The 21,866-nt window shown below is 36.4% G+C and overlaps 1 protein-coding gene across 1 annotated transcript in view; it reads right to left on the reverse strand.

Moving 5' to 3' along the window:
* Hcn1 (hyperpolarization activated cyclic nucleotide gated potassium channel 1) overlaps positions 1-21,866 on the reverse strand; it is a 379,984-nt gene that overhangs the window by 320,435 nt on the left and 37,683 nt on the right. Inside the window, exon 2 of the mRNA XM_059276444.1 lies at positions 8,272-8,695. Coding sequence (XP_059132427.1) covers positions 8,272-8,695 — 424 coding nt within the window. The remainder of the gene's footprint in view (positions 1-8,271; positions 8,696-21,866) is intronic.

Genomic DNA, 21,866 nt, shown 5'->3' on the forward strand with positions numbered 1-21,866 from the left:
TCATTACAATGATTTCCAATGTCTCGAAATATTTCCCTGGCTTGACGTGTAGAAAGACTATTATTAGTTTGAAAATGGATACATTTTACACTCATTCTCTTGGAGCTCCTTACCTCATACTTCTAAACAACGTCTCTTTCTTCTGCTTTTATTACCTATACCATAAACTCTCTAGTACTGCACACAAGACTCTATTGTTCTCAATGTCTACATAGTTGCCTTTCCTGTATAATAGAACTGAAGTTCTCATGAGGGTATAATATAACTCATCAGGAAGGAATTTGTGCAGTTATGTCTGATGCATATACCAAGAGCTGAAGATACAGGAAAGCCATTTTTCCCCTTTCTGGAGTTATAATAGATAGCTGGAAAATTATAGTTTGAAAAGTTAGAAAAGGGATGAGTATAATAAAGCAAAATCACAAGGAATTGGCCAAATCCTTCATAGATGTGACCAACTTTGAGAGATTATTTAATTCAACCTCAAGGAAGTGATGTTCACATTAAATTGTGGTTTGATTAGGGGAAACACATTGCTGACATTTCATGGGTATAACTTCCCTGTCCTAGGTGGAAGACACTGTCTTGCAAAAGGTGTTCTGGTCCTGTAGTCCTTCCAATTGTTTGGCCCATTCTTACTCAATGTTCACTGAGCCCTAGGCCCAGGTGTTGATTTATAGATGTGTCATTGGGCTTGAGCACCATCACGATTAGTTGTTCACTACACTTTAAAGATTTATGTATTTCTGTAATGATCTCTGTTGTATATGTTTATATGACAACAATAATTTAAGAAGAAAAGGCCATACATTTGAAAGAATGTAGGTAGGTAGACATGGGAGAAATTGTACAGGGAGAGGGAGAGATTTAAAAATTATGTAAAAATGATACATGTGTATGAAATCATCAAAATGACAGATTAGCTGAGGTTGATGAAACAAAGTTCTAGGAAGGTAATAATAAATGAATAATATATACAAAGGATTTAAAATATATTCTCTGGATACCTAAAGAAGTTCATTGTTGTTGAGGCTGAATTGAATTTGGCTAGAACTGGATTTCAAAAGACCTTCAATATTACGTTTTATCCCAAAGATCATGAAAAGTTGTAGAAATGTTTCCAGTAGATGCATTATACAATATTTATTCTGAAAAATAGCACATTTCAGTCAACTGAAGGACAAACAAGGATGAGCTGTATAATACAGTTATGAGCCTATTCTAGAAATACGAGTGAAAGAAAACTGAATTTGGCTTGTAATAGGAAGGCACTGAGATCAAGTAGTGAAAGGATTCCAAGCACATTCAAGTAGGATATACAGAACTTGACTGTTGGGTATAGAGACTAAAAAAAGTGGAAAACAAGGATCTCTCTTAGACTTCTGATATTAACAGAAAACAAGGGTGAAAGGGGAGGTTAGAAGAAAAAATGAACACACTAGCTTGAGGGCATGGCAAATCTTTGTGGAGATAACACTCAGATGTGTGTCCATGGTACAACTCTGAAACTTTGAATATGCTTTATATGATAATTACCGATGTCTAAGCATTAGAGTACAGAAAAATATGCAAAACAATACTGAGTGCACCACGTATACAATTGCGAAGTAGTTGAATGTGTTTTGATAATGAACTAAGAAGGCAGAAAATTTCAAATTTGATCTTATACTCTTACATAAATTAGAGTTTTCTGAGGCTGGAGAGATGGCTCAGCAGTTGAGAGCACTGGCTTCTCTTCCAGAAGATCTTGGTTCAATTCCCAGAACCCACATTGCAGTGGACAATTGTCTATATCTCCAGTTCCAGGGATCCTATATCTTCTTCTAGCCTCAGAAGCAATCAAGTGCATACATATATGGTTCACAAACATGCATGCAGAGAAACACCAATACAAATGAAACAATATATACAGAAATTGTGTCTTCCATGTGGGAACCATTTGTGTGTCACTGACCAAAGACTATTCACAAAATAGGTGTGTTAATTCAAACACACAGATATGAAAATCAACACATACCATGTTCATCTTGATCTAGCATGTTCTCCAAAATAACACTCATAAAAATCTTACCTACTAAAATGTACATTCAAAACATACAGTATGATACTGAAATCAGTTCTCTCAAAGTATAATTACTTCAAAAAGTAACTTAACACTCTTTACTTAACCTCAAGTAAAGTTGTGCATGGCTGAATACTCAAGGTAATTAATTTTTATAGAACTATATCAGCCAGTCAGCTCAGTGTATTCCAATAGTGTAAATGAGTATTTTCGCAAGAAATAGTTTTATTATTTAAGAATCTAGAACCCTGAAGTAACATAACTGATAGGGGACACCTAGTGGTCTTTAGCAGAATAAATACTTACTACAGAAAATGGAGACTTCCCCACACATGTAAAAATGCCTTAGAAGATACACTAGCCAGAGAATGATGTAACTGAGAAACTTATGCTTATGTATATAATAAACGTAAATCAAATTAAAATGTTTCATAATACTCACATCATTTAAACCTAAGTATGCTGCTATTATGTGTAGATATAATAAGTCACTTATATATGACTTCCCTAGATTGAATGGAAAACAAAAGACGTTTGGTATAAACAACCAAATACACCAATTTTGTAGCATGTAATCCATTCTATACCTAACTCCTAAAAATAAATCATGAATACAATTGACATTTAATAATAAAACACTACAAAATATATTTCTTAGACTTATAGTCATTGCTACACATATTTTAAGGACAGGAATACTTGGCTAATATGTGCCCTTTAGCTAATCAAAAATGAATCCTGCCTGGTGAAGCTGCACACAGAGCACTGCAAGTCAGGGATAAAGCTCTCCCTTTACTATTGGCGTTGACTCTCTCTTGAGCAGCCTCTATGCTCCCGAACTCTGCCAAACTAATAAGATGTAAGTTTCCTACCTAAACTGTTTTGACAATATCTTACTTAGTTCAGTATTAACAGGAATTCCAGTCTATGCTTTCAAGCTCTCTCTGGAGATGCACAGTCTCTCTGCTAGGCAGCCTAGGCATTATGTCTTCATTGTGATGCTATACTCCATGAGCCCAGTAGTACAGGTGGATGTTACACACTCCAGCTTCAAACACAGTTCAAGCATCTTGCAAAGCTTCCTTGTGCACAGTAGAAATGATTGTTCACTTCCTCTTTCAGGTCACTACTTACCATATCATCTATGATTATGTACTCACATGTTTGTCTGCTTTTCCTACAAAGCTGCATCTGCTTCGTGTTTTTATGTGTTACCCATCTAGAAGTAAACACTACTTTAAAATGCTTCAGCATAAAAAATGAATATTATTTATACATTTAATAGATTTAGCACTTAAATTATCATGTGGGTAACAGATAGCATGCTCTGATAATATATTGTGTTTAAGATCCAACCGGGTGTTGGTGGTGGTGCACGCCTTTAATCCCAGCACTCGGGAGGCAGAGCCAGGTGGATCTCCGGGAGTTCGAGGCCAGCCTGGTCTACCGAGTGAGATCCAGGACAGGCACCAAAACTACACAGAGAAACACTGTCTCAAAAAAAAAAAAAAAAAAACCAAAATAAAACAAAACAAACAAACAAAAAGATCCTATCCTAGTACACAAGGAGACTCAAGGACATAATGGACAGTGACTCTTCCATTTAAATGTTCATGTCTAAAAAAGGCAGGGACAGCACACGTGGCTATCACGAACTGAAATATTCGAAGCCAGAAGAATACATCAGTATAACAGGACTGGTTATTACAAATGAGTGCATCCAGATAGAATACATTCTGTAAACGACTTTGAATCAATTTTTAAAGGACAGACAAAGGGGAAAAATGACTTTCCAATCTGAGGGGCTGCACCTTATTGTAACGGGGATAATTGTTATTTTCAGGTATAGTAAAACTAAAAACAAGCAAATGTTGGTGCGAAGAAGGGAGGAGGCGGAAATGAGTGCAGTGTGCTGGAGAGCCTCGGAGGCACATCAAAGAAACACAGATTGGATGTGATGGGTAAGAGCGAGCCTCTCTACACTCTAGTAGAGGGCAGGTTTGGGCAAACACTTTATTTGCTTGTGACAAGACTTGAAGTTTTATGTGTTTTCTAAAAGCGAACGTGCTTAAAATACATTAAAATGTTTAGTAGCCAGTTAATATATACCAAGAGTTAAGTTTTAATATGAACCAAATAACATGCTAAAATTAACAAAAACCGGAAACCAAATTGTGTCTTAGTTTCCGATAAGACTGTCTCCTTAACAACACTGTGTTACTGCTCACAAATTGTAGACAAATCTTCTAATCCAATGTCATAATCTAAAATTGATTAGTAGAAAAGCACTGTAACATGCCAACAAATTATCTATCTCCAACTGCTATGCCTAAGATATTCAGTTACAAGCCTTCCTTCCTGCCTCAAAGTACATTTACTTGATTGTAATATGCCTAAAATCCATCTACACAAAAGAAGTTAAGGAGATAGGAAATGAGAACTAAACAAAATATGCTGTATACCAGCAAGCTATGGTTACTATACAATCACGCATTGCACTACATCTTTTACATGATCCATGAAGGAATGTCTAGTTTAGTTGAAATACTGAATCCTGTAATTGGATAACCCTTATAGAAGGGAAATATTTCCTTCAAATGTTATTTGTCATTCCATTATTTCTATGCTGGTATCTTATTATACAGCTCAGGCTGGCCTGGAACTCATGGTCATCCTCCTGTCCCAGTCTCCCACTTAGCTCTGGGATTGTAGTTACATTCCATAGTAACTGTACGCAAAGTGATGCATATGCTTTCAGTTGATATTTTACAAGGCTCTAAAACAGGTCAAGGATCGTCTCCCTTGGACAAAAAGACCGAGGTCAACAAAAGGGCACTTGAGGTTTTGAGAACCCTTCACTTTTATACAGCGAATAATCCCCTGTTTGCTAAGCTTTTAATCTGGTCTTTATCTCTTTAGAGGTTTATGATCACCACAAATTGTTAATAATGTTCCATTTAATTTTCAAGGATTTCCTCACCGTATGTGTCTTTTTGGAGGGTCATACAGAATTGTTTCCCCTGTGATAGATTATGAAACAGCAATCAGGCATGGAACTCTGGCATACTTGAAAGTCAACCATAAGAAAAGTAATATCGCTTAATTAGGGGAGTGATTTTTAAAAATGAAAATACATATGTAAAATGAATTAAAAAATTTCTTAATAAAGAAAAAAACAAAACACAAGAGTGAGGAAAACCCATTTGCTCAAGATCTCACTAAAAAAATGTATAGCTTATTTTATCTAAATCATTCAGATTTCCATATCATTGACCATGTATATAAAACTTCAACCTAGTGTCAAAGAGCTCAGTTTTTACACTCTAAATCATTGATCTTACAATTGATTTGAGAAAGCAACTTCCCCCTTGATACCTTAACCCTAGGGCATTTATAAATTGATCATCCTCATCAACTATTTCCTCCTACACATTCACATGTAGCCTTGATGGACCACAGAGGGCAAATGTCAAACTTCCTGCATCTCATTCATAATATTTTTCTAATTTATCTGGCTTCAGAGCCTCTTCTTGTGTTTTAGTTGAACTTATCCAGGCCGGAGGTGGAAAAAAAAAAGCACCACCAAAGATGAACACAGTTCCCTATAGCAGGCAGCTGCTTTCCTTGGGAATGATTCATTTAGAACAGTGGCAGCTTCCAGACTTCACACATGACTTCCCCAAATTTGCTGAATTTAGCATTAGCCAGCCTGGTACTAAAACACTCAGAACTCAAAGACATGTGGGTGAACTCATATCTTCCTCTGCAGTCTTAATCCAAAAGCTCATAGAGCTACTTCTGATGATTAACTTGTATTTCCACTTGTAAACACACCCTGGTGACATTTATAAAAGTCAGGTAGAGACATGCCAGTTTGGGAGCCATTCAAGTTTCTTTGTGATTATAGTTTGAATTGTGTAGGTGGAATAAATGAATTTGTATTAAATTCTGGAGTGTGATTCCACTTCTTCGTCTTTAGTAAGAGTATTGCTATCAGTCATTAAACATTCATGATATGTATTATTATATGCGTGTATCATATAACCAAGAAAACATTCTTCAGCTAAATGAGCTTCTGATTCATTTATTACCAAGGTCATTTATTTATAAGAAAGATCTTGCCAACTCACAACTCTCTCCTGAATGCATGTGGTTAGCAAATCTCACTAAGTGCATATTAAATTGCATTTCACAATAGTGATATCAGACAGTTGATGTTTCTGAATGACATCGCAGGCACCTTTAAAATTCTGTAATGCCACACAGATCTAGGTGCCTGTGACCATTGCCAGGAACAGAAAACGTCGGTGTTAAGGAGTGTCCTCTCTGACCACATGCTCTGTCATTTTATCTGATAGCATGCCATCTGTTCATCCTGCTGCCATTCCCTGGGATAACTGGGTTAAAACTGAAAGTCATTAAAAAATAGTTACACTGCCTACTGTATTTTTAATTGACTGGGTAGCTCTATCTGTGACTTTTCTCTCACTGACTGTATGTCAAAATATTTTTGTGCTCTTGCTTTAGGAGTAGCTGCTCAGTATTATAATGTTACAATGACCACATTCTCATGTAAGAAAAGCTCTGTATAGTTCCATAAACAATCTAAAAATGGTGGGATAATGGGATGTTTATAAAGAAAAGAGTACAAGCTACAGTGAGACCTATACACTTTTGCAGGTTAAGAACACAGCTCTGGGGTCTGATTGCCATATGAATCCCAGCTCCGCCCCTTACCAGCCTCTGAGTCCCAACAAGGAGCCTTAGAGTGTTTGTCTTCGCCTGAATCTATCTCTTTGGGTTGTAGAGAAGATTCAGGGAGCAAATTTATACAAAGAATTAAAAACTGCTTGTCATTAATACAATCTCCCCAATAAATATTGGTTATTATCAAGAATCATCTTCAATTATTATTTTCAAATTATTGCAAAAAAAAAAAGCTTTGAGAACTGGACATTAATTTCCGTTTAGATAGAAATGTTACAAGTGAATCTAGTTTCTCAAATATGCTTCATTTATTTTTAAATATATTCCCGATCCATATTTTAAGAATGATCCATTTTATGGCTTTCATCAGTATATTATGCAGTGTTTTATTATTGCGTGTCATTTCCTGAGATCCTGTGAACCAAAGTGTCATTGACAAGCCGACAGAAAAACATTAATACAGCTGCCCAGAAAGTAAATAAAACTTGCATTTCATGACTTCTTTAAAACCATAATTCATCTCTTAAAATAACAAAAGGTATTTCTGTACGAGCAAAACAACAATCCAGAGTCCGTGTATGGCTTTCATTACAGTGTTCCACTAGGGACTCTGGAGGTCTTTTGTGCTCTAGTTCTTATGCAGACAATCAAATTCAGTTTATAATTGATACAAAGAGCCATGCTTATGAAGGAAAAAGCCAAAAAAGGTTAATATACTGGCTGTGGAAAGAGGTACTTATTTGCTTGATGATGGTATATTTAACTCAGACCTTTGGAAACGTCAGTTGGTAGAGTTCTTTCAGCATCCCACCCACTGTCTAAGAACAGCAGATGCCCTATTCAGCAGCCAAGAGGTCTAATTGGCTAGATTCACTGCATTTATTCCTTTGTGTTTTCTGTGTAGTAATTTCCTTCCTAGGTATGGTGGTTTTTTTTCACTATTATGAAATGAACTAATTGGGGAAAACTATAATGAATAACTGTAGGCAACAAAAACCAATGAACAGGCTTAGTATGCTAAACTCAAATATGAATTTACAGGATTGAAAGATAACCAAGGAGATGTATTTTCCTCAATCATAAATTCACTGAAATTCCAATATTGTTAGAAACATATACCAGTATTTTTATACATGATGATATATTAGATTACCGATCATACCCTAAACATCTTTGTCAAAGATGAAATTTGATGTATTCTTTTTAAATAAAAAGAATCTTTCAAGGCATGGGAGAAGTTTCAGTGACTAGGATAACAATATGTCAGTTAAAGTGTATTTGCTTAAAATATACTCAATGGGTAGAATGTTTTATATTTAGTCTCAATTGGCTCAATTCTTTCAGATATCCAAATATCACTTGAATACCAGAAAAGAGAACTCTGGGAATTATATGTTCTTAAATTTCATGCAAGTCATTAAACATAGCACATACATATTCAAATTGTAGTCATGAAAATCACATGATACAGTGGCTTTAAGAAAGAAAAACAGGTGACTTACCTCTTCCCACTGATGTATGTATCTAATTAACCTTGAAAGGCGTAATAAACGCAAGAGACTGAGAATTTTTGTAAATCTCACAATACGAAGGGCTCTGGCTGTCTTGTAAACTTCTGAATCCATTCCTTTCTCTACAATAAGAAAGATATAATCCACTGGGATTGATGAGATGAAGTCAACCACAAACCAGCTTTTTAAATAATTCATCTTGATTACTTTAGGGTCCAGGATGATTTCAGAGCTGTCTTCATTGACAGTCCCAGTCCTAAAATTCATGATTAGGTCCAACAGGAAAACGGTATCTGATGCCACATTGAAAATAATCCATGGTGTTGTTGTTTGTTCTGTAAAGAATGTGATTCCAACTGGTATGATGACCAAATTTCCAACCATCATTATAAGCATTATTAAATCCCAATAAAACCTACAATAAATAGGAAAAATCACATTTTAGTATGTAGAAAGTAATTAGCCATTTTCCTGTCAGAAAAAAATTATTAAAAATATACGACTAAATTTATAAGAGACAAAAAAATGTATCTTTTAAACATTATTTTCCAAATGACTGAACGTTGACTCTGAGAAAAATTGGTGTATTACTAAGACAAAGATTTATGATTAGTATTCTTAAAAATGTAATTCATTATGCAAATAAAACTCAAAAACTCTAATAAATACCTAAAAATAAGTCACCTATATGAGTGATGCTAAATATAAATAGAAACCTTTTTCAAAATAATAAGCAAGTAAAAACAAGAATACAGGTTCTACCTTTAAACCTTGTCTTTGCTGTAATGTTTAGAGGCATTTTGAAACACTTTGAATGTCAATTTAGCAATCATAGAAAAGACTAAGCAGTAACAGGTAGAGTTTTCCAAGAATTTTGTTAATAACAATTCACCTCTAAGAGTACAAATTTGATCAAGTATAGATTCTAACCTTTACTGCAGTTTTGAAGAATAAGAGTATTTATGCTTGTCTTTGTTCCAAATAAAAGAAGACTAACACAGGGCTGAAGCTGAAAATAATTAGTCTCTTCTAGGTTTGAAGCAGGAACCAAGTTAAAATTTCAATGTTACCCTATTTCAGTGACCATCTTTGCAAAATATATTGTACTATCTTCCAAAAATAACTTTTCCAGACAATTTTGACCGTGCATGGGATTACTACGTGAATTTTGGAGAACTTCTACCCCAACTGTAAAGTTGAATCTCAATGAGTAAATGGGACTTAGAATCATGTGGTAGACAGACCAATAAAAATGACTGAGGAGTTATCTAGATAAGCTTAGACACAAGGCATGCCTTTGAGGGATTATCTGTATTGGGTTAATTAAAGTGGAAAGACACTCTCACTGTGACCAGTCCCTGAACTAGAGTCTGGGCTGAATGAAAAAGAAAAAAAAAGGGGGGGGACTAAGAATTCATTGTCCTGTGCTTCCTGAGCACAGACATAATGTGACCAGCAGCCTTGAGTCCCTGCCACCATTAATTCCTCATCGTGATAGACAACACTCTCAAACTATGAACCAAAATAAACCTTCCTCCTGAAATTGTGCCATTGTTCATCACAGCAACAGGGAAAGTAACTAATACACCAATTAAGCTCAAAATTGGAAGAAAAATAGGAACTTTATTTCAAGTGTGCACAGCTAACACTAATGAGAAATGACTATAATGTTATTTTCATGAAGCTTCTCTTAGGCCACTGACACCACAATTAACTCACTAAGTAATAGACTATTTAGAGTTGTCAAGTATACCTGTACTTGTAAAAGGAAAAGTAACAAGTCAGCTAACACAACTATATAACAATAAAACAGTCTCTGGAAACAAGACACAGGATTCTACTAGTAGGTATTCCGCAATGGCAATTTTGTTGCATTAATAACATAAACTTTCATGTTTGGCAGAAGTTTCAGTCAACCAAGATAATCTGTTTTATATTTGAGCTGGTTAGTGTCCTTATCAACTTGGACACAAGCGAGAATTATCTGGGAAGAGGAAACCTCAATTGAGAAAAGGCCTCCATCAGACTGGCCTGTAGGGAAGCATGTGGGGCATTTTCTTGATTACTGATTGATGAAGGGTCATGCCCACTGTGGGTTGTGCAGTCCCTGGATAGTTGCCCCTGGGTTGCTTAAGAAAGGAAGCTAAGCAAGCCATGGGGGAAGAAGCAAGTGATCAGCATTCCTAATAGTGCTACTTCAGTTCCTCACATGAGTTCCTGCGCTTGACTTCCCTTCACGATGGACTGTAGGCTGTAAAATGAAATAAACCACTGCCTCCTCTAAGCTGGTTTTGGCCAGTGTTTTATCATAGCAGTAGAAAGTAGAACAGAAATTGGTACCAGAGAATTGGGCTATTGTGACAGACTTGATTATGTTGTTTTTGGAAGGATTGTGGAAGCGTTTGAAGCTTTGAGCTGGAAAACTGTTGACTGCTCAAAGCTTAATGTGCTGTTCAGTGGGAGCTTGGAAGATAAGAGTGTAGAGAAAAAAATACGGTGGATTGTGAAGTGTCAGAGGGAAGTTTGATAACCCCTTGAGGACTATCAGGGCTATTCATGTGATACTTTGAATTAAGACTCTGTCATTTCTGGTCAGCTAGAGCTGAAGAATCAGGTGCAATTAACAATAAACAAGAGCCACTTAAATAAAAAAATTGCATTAGTTGGACAGTATATGTTGGTTATTGGGGGCCGAAAACTCAACTGTGACTAACAAGAGCATCTTTGAAGTGAAATCTCCTGGGGAGTATTTCTTCAAAGTCAGCATACAGCTATGGCCCAGGGCAACCAAGGCTGCACCTCAGGATGGCAGCTAAACTTGGTAATGTATATGAGTCTCCCCTGTAGTGAGTTTGCTGGCATGAAAGCTGAAGCATTGAAGGGATAATGGAGAGAAACTAGTCTTCCCATCATATGGTAAGGCTGGAGTCCCTGAATAGGGCCCAGGGGATTCTATTGGTGAAAGAACAGCCTCAGTTTCAGTGGAGAACCAAAGATTTTGGAGATTACAAGACTGTGGGATGACCAAAAGGCATAATGGCAGGTGTGTGGAGCAGAGTTAGCTTGAGCCTACAACACAAGCTGTGTGTACTGTGGGTGGCAAAGATTGATAGATGGAGTTTCCCAAGCCCTTCAGAACACAGACAATTGAGATTTCAAAATGCCACACACTGAGCTATGGGATTTGATTTGCACTGCCAGATATTAGTTTTTCTTTGATTTGGTTGTAACTGTGTCCTGACACCTCCTTCATAGAGTAAGAAAGCATTTAAAACGGCTTTTAAAGTTATGTTTTATATTGTGATAGTATTATGAGATCTTGGTGATAAACCAAACAAGGAAAAGGTATAGTTTAATCGTGATGTGTTTGTGTGTCAAGTTCATGTGGGTTTAATTGTACTTGTTAGTTTTTCTGTCAATGTGACTGGAGTCATCTGGGAAGAGTGTACATTAACTGAAAAAAGTTACTCCATCAAATTAGCCTGTATACATACTTGTGGAGCATTTTTAATTTACCCATTTAGATTAGGCTCACCTCTATATGGGCTTTTGAGAAGCAGAAACTTTGAAGCTATATTAGATAACTACACTAGATATCCAGTCTAATCAGGCACCAAGGCTAATTAATCCTAACATAAAAGTATCTTACGTAGTCATCACTAGTAGAAACTTTGATGTTTTAACAATTGAAATAATTACATGAAAATCGTAACTATTACAATAGTCATACATAATAAATAACAATTATTTTCATTTATAATTTAAAAGTCTAGCAGAAAAAATGTTTTATTTATTCATTTCCTCTTACAATTAGCATTGCAGGTGTCTTCATTCAAAGATTCCTAACAGCTACTTAATTTGGTGATGGTAAATTATGTAAATACTCTAATCCTAAATTTTCTTATCTACAAAATTTAAGTTGCCATAGCATTAAATATACAGAATTTAACTGATGAAAAAGACTAAATGAATTGCATACATAAATGACGAAAACAGGAAGCCAAGAATCTGTGGCCCACAGTGCTGTTTCAGTCACCATTTACTCTTCCTTACCTACCAAAAGAAATCCAGTTTTTCAAGGATCAATATGGAATCCACCGAGAAATACAGGCATTGTTTTGCTTATGTCATTGAGATGGATATTTTTTTCCAAAAAAGACTACTATTTCATTCCTTCTAGTCAATAGACATGAAAGGAGCTGTCATCCTTTCATGAGTATAGCGATAATTTCCAGCATCCCATAACCTTCTATCAGCAACACTGAAGCCATTGTATCTATCTCAGTATTGATATCAAGTGCCATTAACTCTTGTAATTTCCCTTCAAAGTATTATTGACTCTGTTGTATACTATAGGTGTAAATACAGTATATAAAGTCAGTATAATCTAACACAACTTGCCGGGCGGTGGTGGCGCATGCCTTTAATCCCAGCACTCGGGAGGCAGAGCCAGGCAGATCTCTATGAGTTCGAGGCCAGCCTGGACTACCAAATGAGTTCCAGGAAAGGTGCAAAGCTACACAGAGAAACCCTGTCTCAGAAAAAAAAAATCTAACACAACTTTTATTTAACCTGGTTTCATTCTATAGGCAGTCCTAGAAAATGCAGTCATCCCTTTCACAGTGTAGGAAAACATGTTGTTTTCAGCAATAATATTTGTGTTCTTCAAAACTGGCCTCTTGAGAGTCTTTTATCCAGCTGCCTATGGGTTTCTCTCCTAACTCTTTGTTCTGCCCATTTTTCTTGGGAACTTAGGCTTTACCTTCTCTAAATTTCGTGTTATTCCTATCCATCCTTCTTTCCATTTCTATCCTTTTCTCCATTGTTCCAAAAATGCTATCCCTTGCTTAGAATTTATCAATGAATTTTCTAGCATTCTAGAATATTTCTTTCAAACCATGCTAAAGCAATTTTTCTAAAATGCAATTTCCTGGGTCAAAACCAACAGGGACACTCAAGTAAGTCAAAACAGCTGAAGGTTGTCAAGGCATTCTGTACCACAGCCTCCTCTTCTCCAGCCTCTTCTCTCACAGGCAATACTGTCCTTGCTTATGCCACGTCACCATGCATGCCAATGTACAGACACAAGAGATAAGATGTCTTCCATTCTAGCTGTACTTCTAATGGTGAATATTTTTATATTCTACCTTGATTCAAATCACATCTGAAAGTTAATTTCTTAGTTTTCTGTGATGTTTCTTCTTCTTCTTCTGTTGTTGTTTTTACCATAATGCATTTTTATTGCAACTTCATGCTCACAGCAAAACTAATCAGAAGATATAGGGGCTTCTCATAAACTGCCTGCCCTGATCTATGAATAGACAACTCCATGATCAACATCATTCACCACAGGAACATTTGTGAGAAATGGGGAGCCTACCCTGGTGTGTTATTAGCACACAGAGTCATGTCTTAAAATTCAGAGTTTTCATTTGGTGAAGTGCATTCCATGGGTTTTGACAAGCATATGCATACGTAAACAGATTTACTTCCTTGACCATCTTCTGCTTTCTCCCCATTCCTCCCTCCTTCTTCTAAATCTTGAGTTTTAAACACCTCCCAAAGCAATGTATATTCTCAAGATGTTTCCTGTGGGGTTTTTGTTCTTGTTATTATTTGTAATTATTTCCTTGATCACTTCTGGATTTAAGGTCTTTGAAGTTCAGAATTACATCCTGCGTTATGTTAATTTTCTGCTGTAATGTAGACACATCTAAGATAATAAGTGATAAAAAAAACATTAATTTGGGATAGAAATATATACTTCTATCAGACATTTAAGCAAATTTGATAAGACAATGAGCTTTTAGAAATAGAATCTGTGCATAAGTCCTATAGGAAACAAAGAGACTAAGAATGCATTCTTAGTAGAATGCCAACCAACAAAAGAGCTGCAGAACTGACTCCAGATTTGGTGTGTCATAAAATCTATCTACTTCTGCCTACTCTGCCCCAAAGAGACAATTTATAAAAGATTCTGTTTTTCCTTTGAAGCAGATAGAGTTCAGATTCTAGCTCTACTAGATACGTGATTTAGAGTGAGATATTTAGCTGCATGGATTCTAGTTTTCTTCGTTAGCCCTCAAGGTTCCTCTGATGGATTCCATGTAAGGATATACACCATATGTAGAGTCGAGAGCTGGGTACATGGGAGAAAGAGGACAAAGACCCTAATAAAGTGAGTATTTCTGGGGAATCTTTTTTTACCTCATAATTTCTTTGTTAACCTCAGTAAGATTCCATCTCTCCACAAAACTTTATATAAGCATGGCCAGTGTGTGTCACAGTTCCCTCCATGCTTGGAATAAATCTTCAGCTCAAGGAAATGGATAAAGATACAGATAACAAAAATGATAATGGAGCATCCGCAAAGGCAGAGCACTCAGTGGACAAGCAGTACTATTGGCAATCAGAGCAGAGAAATAATCTAGACAAAGGCTTCACTTAGCACTTGAAATGTCCAAAAACAATAAAAATAAATAAGATAATTCTTAATGTGTTTCCATTTCAATTGATACAGTCCTCACTAATAATGATAATATTGTCAAAATACCATTTTATAGACAATTTTCTTTCCTGGTAGTGTCCATTTTTCCATAGCTGGTTAAAAGTAAGATTGTATTGTGAAGATTAATTTGTAATATTAAGAAAAATTCCAAATTCAGCCTTGTTCATCGTCTCTAACTACTTAAAGTCCCTTCAAGGCCTACGGCAAGTAAATAAAATTCAGTCCTCCTTTCCTCTCTAACAATTCTTCATTGTCCTTGAAGACCCCTGCTCCTGCTCCTCTCTGGTTGATATAAACTAAAGACAGGTATCTCAAATCCAAATCCTTAAATTGATTTGTTATTACCATAGTTTGCTATTAACAGTGCTTGCCTATACAATGGTGTTCCTAAATGCTGAATGAATGGTTCTCTTCTCCTTTCTGTGTGATGAAGTATAAATATTTGTTACTAGGAAGAAAGGAGAAAAAAAAGGTTTAATTCTTAGCAGTAGTGCCCATTTCATCAATACATAGTTGACGGTAAGGGTGCAATAATTCTATCCTATCAACTCCCGCTTGAGAATCACTCCTAAAAAAAGCAAACAAATAAAAGTCCCCACAATGAATTCTTTTGATAACTTCCTGTGAATTAGGTACTTCTTTTACACATTCAGAGCCTTCTGGGAACTGTCAGTTGTTTCACAAGTAATGCTGCTTCAGGGGATGAATAAACATCACTGGATGCTATAAATGTTTGGACCATTTTATTTAGAAAAAAAAGTCTTCAAAATAACAATTAGGTTATATTTGAGATATCAGTCATAAACTGTGCATTCACTGGCTTCAAATCACTTTCATAAATATACAAAGAGGGATTCCAAAGCTGAATTCCCTTTCATAATCACACTAAGTCCTCACAATCATGAGTTCGTTCTTATTTAAAACTGTTCAATTTCCAAAAGGCCAATTAATTGTCCTAGGATGTGGTACCTATTTTCAGGAAAATAATATACTGTCTTTTCTAAAATCGGGGTCTTCTTCACAGGATCTGCAGTGGGAATCCTCATAGTATCTCTCAAGCCAACACCTGAATACTGATGTGACCTGTCCTCAGGCTTCCCTGTCACCAATGAGAACATCAGACTGCTCCTGAGATAAAATGCATGCTGCATTCTTCCTTGTATGTGAGTCTGCTAACCACCAGTGCCAATGGCTTGACATTGCTCCATGTGGGTTCTGTGCTTCTGTGGGTTCTCTGCTACTTCAACTGTTTCCTTCTCTTCCTTCAAATTCTCACAAGTCTTTGGTTTCAACGTTATAATAGATTCTCACTCATTTTTCCATATTAGCAGAAAAATTTTCCCCAGTCCTTAACTGACTCCATTTCTTTGGCCGTTTATGTTGGCATTAGACAAGATGCTTCCACCCTATCCAAGGTTCTTCCTTGTGTGAATTGTCTTTTTTTGCTTCATCAATCTAAACAAGTTAATTTATGGTTTTTTTTTTTTCCATTTTCCCAGTAGTAGGGATAAGACCCAGGACCTTGTATGCAGTATACAACTGAGCTGTAGGTCCCCAACCCACTTCAAAATAATTGACCTGATTTTTAAATTTTTGCTTATTATAGGCTAGCGGTTTTGCATCCATTATCTATACAATTTATGAATGTGCTCCCAATCCTCTCTGCTGAGCTTGGTATTTGATCATCTGCCCAGCTCTGTTTTGACTTCCTACTATAATCCTTTTCAAATTCAGCTTTTTATTTAGTTCTATTGCCAGCATCCTTGGTGAAGGTCTTGATTCATCAACATCTGTTGACTGATTTTCTCATTTCTACCTGTCTTTCTATACAAGAGAATCTCCATTGTTTAGAAATGAAATGTAGCTACTCAATACCCTCCAAAGTGAACACCAATTCTGCATCATAATGCTCCTTTCCTGTGTACTTGATTTTCAGCTGGATTGTAGGAAGGCTACGTTATTCAGATGCCTTCTCATTGCCATCGCTCAAAAAAAAAATGTCAACTGAGGTGTTTTTTCCCTTAAACCAAAATTGATGATATAAAGATTTCACTTAAACTGTCTATTTTCATTCAAGCTCCTTCTAATTATTCCTCACTCCATTTCCAGGACGGATGGTGTATATTTCCTGCCTGTCTCAAACTCCTATCTAACTTCCTCAATACAGTTTCCAGCTTGGAGAAAAATTTATGAAACAGTGCATAACATTCATGAAATAAGGTATGAGATAATTGGATAAATAACAATAAAAGTTAACAAATAGTGTCTAAAAAATGTTTTAGACCAATCAAGTATCAATCTTAAATTGCCTAGCAAATACTTCTGATTTTTGAATATTCAGATTGTACATCAATTACATCTGAGCTAAAGATAGTTTATTTCATCACATAAGAGTTTGCTTAACATTTGTGATCAATTGCTCTCCTGGTTGATTGGAAAATAATTAGATTTAAGACTTTTTAAATCTATCTTTGGATGGTAGAATTATGACATGTATATTTAAGCTTCTAATTCACTTTCTTTGGATAACAGATAGAAGATATTATTCAAACTCAATTCAGATGAAGACTATAACTTACAGTCAGTCTAATGAATACAAATATCTGTTTATCCCTAGTTGTTAGTCATGTAGTTATTCACAAGGTCTACTATTTCAAAGGACAGAGTGCAGCAAAGTTCTCTGTCCATTAAGTCTGTCTATGCTGCACTGATCTATCTTCGTGATGACATGTAGATTTATCATAAAAAGAAAAAATCTTTAATTTATGAAGGTTGAGTGAGTAGAAATAGTTTATGAAATCACTCCTCATGTTTAAATTTAGAATCCTTCAAAAAGCCCAATCTAAAAGTACTCCTTGACTTCTAACTACTTTTTATTGAGCATTGAGTGTTTTTTATTTTGTTTTTCACTTCTGATTTTTATTAATTCTTTGAGAATTCCATACTTGACCATCCCCCAGTTCCTTCCAAATCTACTCATTCTATACCAACCCAACTCTATGTCTTCATTAAAAAATATTACCAATAACTCTATTGTCCATATACTCATTAATCTGTGACTATCCTGGAGGAAAAGATAATTACAACAAAACATTGCTTTCCAGAACCAACTGTTTCACATATGAACTCACAGTGGTTATGACAGTATGCATGAAACCTGCTCAAACTCATTCTAAACCAAATGACAGCATGGGGGTGGATAGGCACAAAGTGCCACCTCTAACTGAGGAATCATTGGTAATTGATAGCTGCTAGGAAAAGGACAATTAGTTTTCTTTATGGGTGTGCCTCTTAATGGATGTTCTACTTGTGATTCTTAACACTTCACTGCTTTAAGAAAAGGTAATATACTGTCATCAGTCATGACATCTCAAGAAAAATGTATCCTAGTACCATTCACTCTACTGTGAATTGCAGTAATTTGAGTGCTTTTATACGTTTATAAGAATGAACCGGAGACACGATGTTAGGTTGTCTTACTGATGATATAGTCCAATGATAAGGATAGTAAAGACACTTTCATTTCAAAACTGGGCTGAATGACTACCAGTTTCAGAGGACTTTATGGTTGTTTATATGTTTTTATCTAACTATGATTAAATTTTGGAAATAAAGACAAAGGATTGCAAAATTCTAAATACATGGCTAAAATTTAAGTTGACAGTTTTAACATCAGAATGATTCTCTCATTGCTTCCATAATCCTTCCATGGCTTTGCTAATTGGCAAGTTATGGCTCATTTTTCCTTTTGCTGATAATTGAAAACAATGTCACCTGCCTTTCTTGCTATTTACCTATTTTTTAAAACCCTTATAGCTGGGCTATAAGATGGCTCAGCAGTTAACAGCGCTTGCTACTTTTGCAGAGTATCCAGGATTTGTTCCCAGCACCCTTCTAGTGGCTAACAACCCTTTGTCACTCAAGTGTCACATCCTCTTCTGGCCTGCATGGGCACTATACACACATGATGCACTTACGTGCATGTAGGCAAAACATTCAAACACAAAAAGAGAAATACAAATTTTAAAACCTTATCATTTTTGTCACGTTAAGCCACCAATGTCTTGCAGAACTTTTACATGACTATTCCAATTTGAGAGTGTGATAAATGTCCAAATAGCGTATGGCATCCTTTAGTTAATACAGTAACCACCAAGTCTTCAACATTCCCAGAAAATCAGAGAAAATCATCTGTCCTTGTACTCATGTAGTAGAACACAACTTCTAAAGAAAAATCTGTGGGACAGTCTGTTTCAGAATGGATATCTGGATTATTTCTGCCTTATTGTGGAAAGATATATTGCTAATGCATTGATCAAGATCTATTTAGATGTTCTAAAAACAAAAACAAAAGAAAATGAAAAAGAAAAAGAAAAAATTCTGGAAAGCAAGAATCAAACTTACTACCAAATAATACCTACAAATGGTAATATTATGATAACACCAATAAAGGTATGGTCACTTTTTCAACACAAGAATTATTGTTCTAACCATTAAAAGATATATATGTAAAATATTCACAAATCTTGACCTCAGGAAGAAGTAATTTTAATAAGAAAATAGGTATTATTAGTTAGATAAGACTAAGAAAGAATTTAAGACCTACTTGTGAATAGACTACAACAGGTACTCTGGGTTTCCAAAAATGTAACAACATATGTTCAAGGTAAGTATTAATATTAAGCAGAAGCAAAGACATTATATACTGAGTAGTTCTCATTGTTGCATTCATATGGCACAAATATTAATTTGTCCAAATTTATGTGCTATCTACTGGATTTGGCACTACCATTTCAATGTGAAATAGACTCAGGCCAGGTCTCAAGAAGATATGATCTATCAATTTATACTATTGAGGCAGAAAAGTGTTTAACAATCTTACCCAGCAGTAAACTCTTTTAATATAACAATAGTCACTGGCCTAGCAAGTTATAGCCACTGGGCCAATAGTGCCATGAATGTTTTGGAAGTAACCAAATACTTTCTGATTAGATTTAAAATCAACCCCAAAAGACAGGACCTGTACCTGGTACTGGTAACTATTAGTGTAGTCACCAATAGGCCCTAGATGAGAGCCCAATATTATTATTCTGCAAAAATGGACATAGTATTAAACTGATCTTCAAATTCTTCTAGTTAATCCACAGATTAGTGCATCTTTCAGCCCTCATCAGAAAAGTGTCGGTGTGCAATAGATAAAGAATAATACAGAGATCTTCAACTAGCCAACATTCGGAGAATAAGAGGAGGTAGAGTTCTTAGCTCTAAATGGGATATCCATAAACATTCAAGCCTCAAGGAAGACCACAGAAGAGGGAGCAGAAAGATTGTAAGAGCTAGAAGTAGTAGATGTCTGCAGTGAAACAGAATTTGTTGCATATGACAGAACGTTGTGTATATGAAATCACAGTAACTGGAATTGCATAAACATAATCTACACAAGATCAAATAAGCAAAAATCCCTGCATGGGAAGGACAAACATGGTATGTACCCACTCATAAGTGGATACTAGATGTAAAGCAAAGGATAATCAGACTAAAACCCACAATTCCAGAGAAGCTAGCTAACCAGGAGAACACAAAGAGGGATGCATGGATCACCCTGGGAAGGGGAAAAAGATGAACTATCCATGAGTAAACTGGGGATGAGGGGTGGGCAAGGGAGGGTAGGGGACAGAGGATGAGAACATAAGGGAACGAGATGGTCAAGCTGGAACAGGGAGGGAGTGGTAGAGCAATGAAAAAGAAATCATGATAGAGGAAGACATCATGGGGATAGGGAGAAACCGGGAGCTAGAGAAGTTCCCAGGAATCCCCAAACATGACCCCAGATTGGACTACTAGAAATAGTCTAGAGGGTGCCTGAACTGAATGACTTACCCCAGTGATCAGATCGGTGAATTACCCTAATTGTCATCACAGAGCTTTTCTCCAGTGACTGATGGAAGCAGATGCAGAGATCCACAAGCAAACACCAGGCAGAACTCCAGGAGTTCGGTCAAAGAGAGAGAAGGGGGAGTCTATGAGCAAGTGCATCAGGATCATGATGGGGAAACCTGCAGAGACGACCAAACCAAACTAGTGGGAACTCATGAAAGTTGGATCAATGGCTGTGGAGCCTGCATGGGACTGGGCTAGGTCCTCTGCATGGGGAGACAGTTGTATAGCTTGATATACCTGGGGGGGGGGGGGGACTGGAGGTAGGATCAGAATCCATCTCTGGTGCATGAGTGGGCTTTTTGGAGTCTACTACCTATGATGGGACACCTCATGCAGCCTTGAGTCAGGAGGAAGTGCTTGGACTTGCCTCTACTGGATGTGCCTCCCATGGGCCTTGTCTTCTTGTGGGAGGTGAGTGGGGGAGTGGGTTGGGAAGGGGAAGCTGGAAGGGGCAGGAGGAGGGAAGAGGGGTATCTTTGATTGGTGTGTAAAATGAATAAAAAATTTTCTTAATAAAAAAAAGTTAAAAAGAAAAAAGAAATCCCTGCATGGATAGGGAAGGGATGAATGGATTCTCACATAGCTAAGGAGCTGTAGGCAATGATGGCTTCTGGGGAAAAGAGAATAGGTTTCCATCAGGGATGCAGTGGTCCCTGAGACCACATCTATTTACATAGAGGCAGTACTAAAAGGACTAAGTAAATTATTAAGAGAAGGAAGCTTATGAAGTTGTGAGGAAGAAGCAGTAGAGATTATGGGGAACATCTGAATGGGCATGTGGTGGTTTCAATGAGATGTTCTCTGTAGTTTTGGATCTTTGGGTACTTTCTCCCCAGCTTGTGTGGCTGTTTGGTGAGGCTTAGGAAGTGTGCCCTTGATAGAGAAAGCCTGTTGCTGGAGACATACTTTGTGTTCAATGATCCATTCATATCATTTCTAGAATCCACCTTCTGCTTTGTATTTGTGGTTCTAGGTGTGAGCTCTCCATTTTTTGCTTCTCCCATCATGTCGTTACACCACCACCACAGACCTTAACCCTCTGGAACCATAAGCCCAAATAAATCCCTCTGTATATTGCCTTTGTCATGGTGTTTTATCAGAGGAATCGAAAAACTAACTATTACAGGGAGGGAGCTGA

Source organism: Peromyscus eremicus, chromosome 11 (assembly GCF_949786415.1).
Source record: "Peromyscus eremicus chromosome 11, PerEre_H2_v1, whole genome shotgun sequence".
Taxonomy (NCBI): Eukaryota; Metazoa; Chordata; class Mammalia; order Rodentia; family Cricetidae; genus Peromyscus; species Peromyscus eremicus.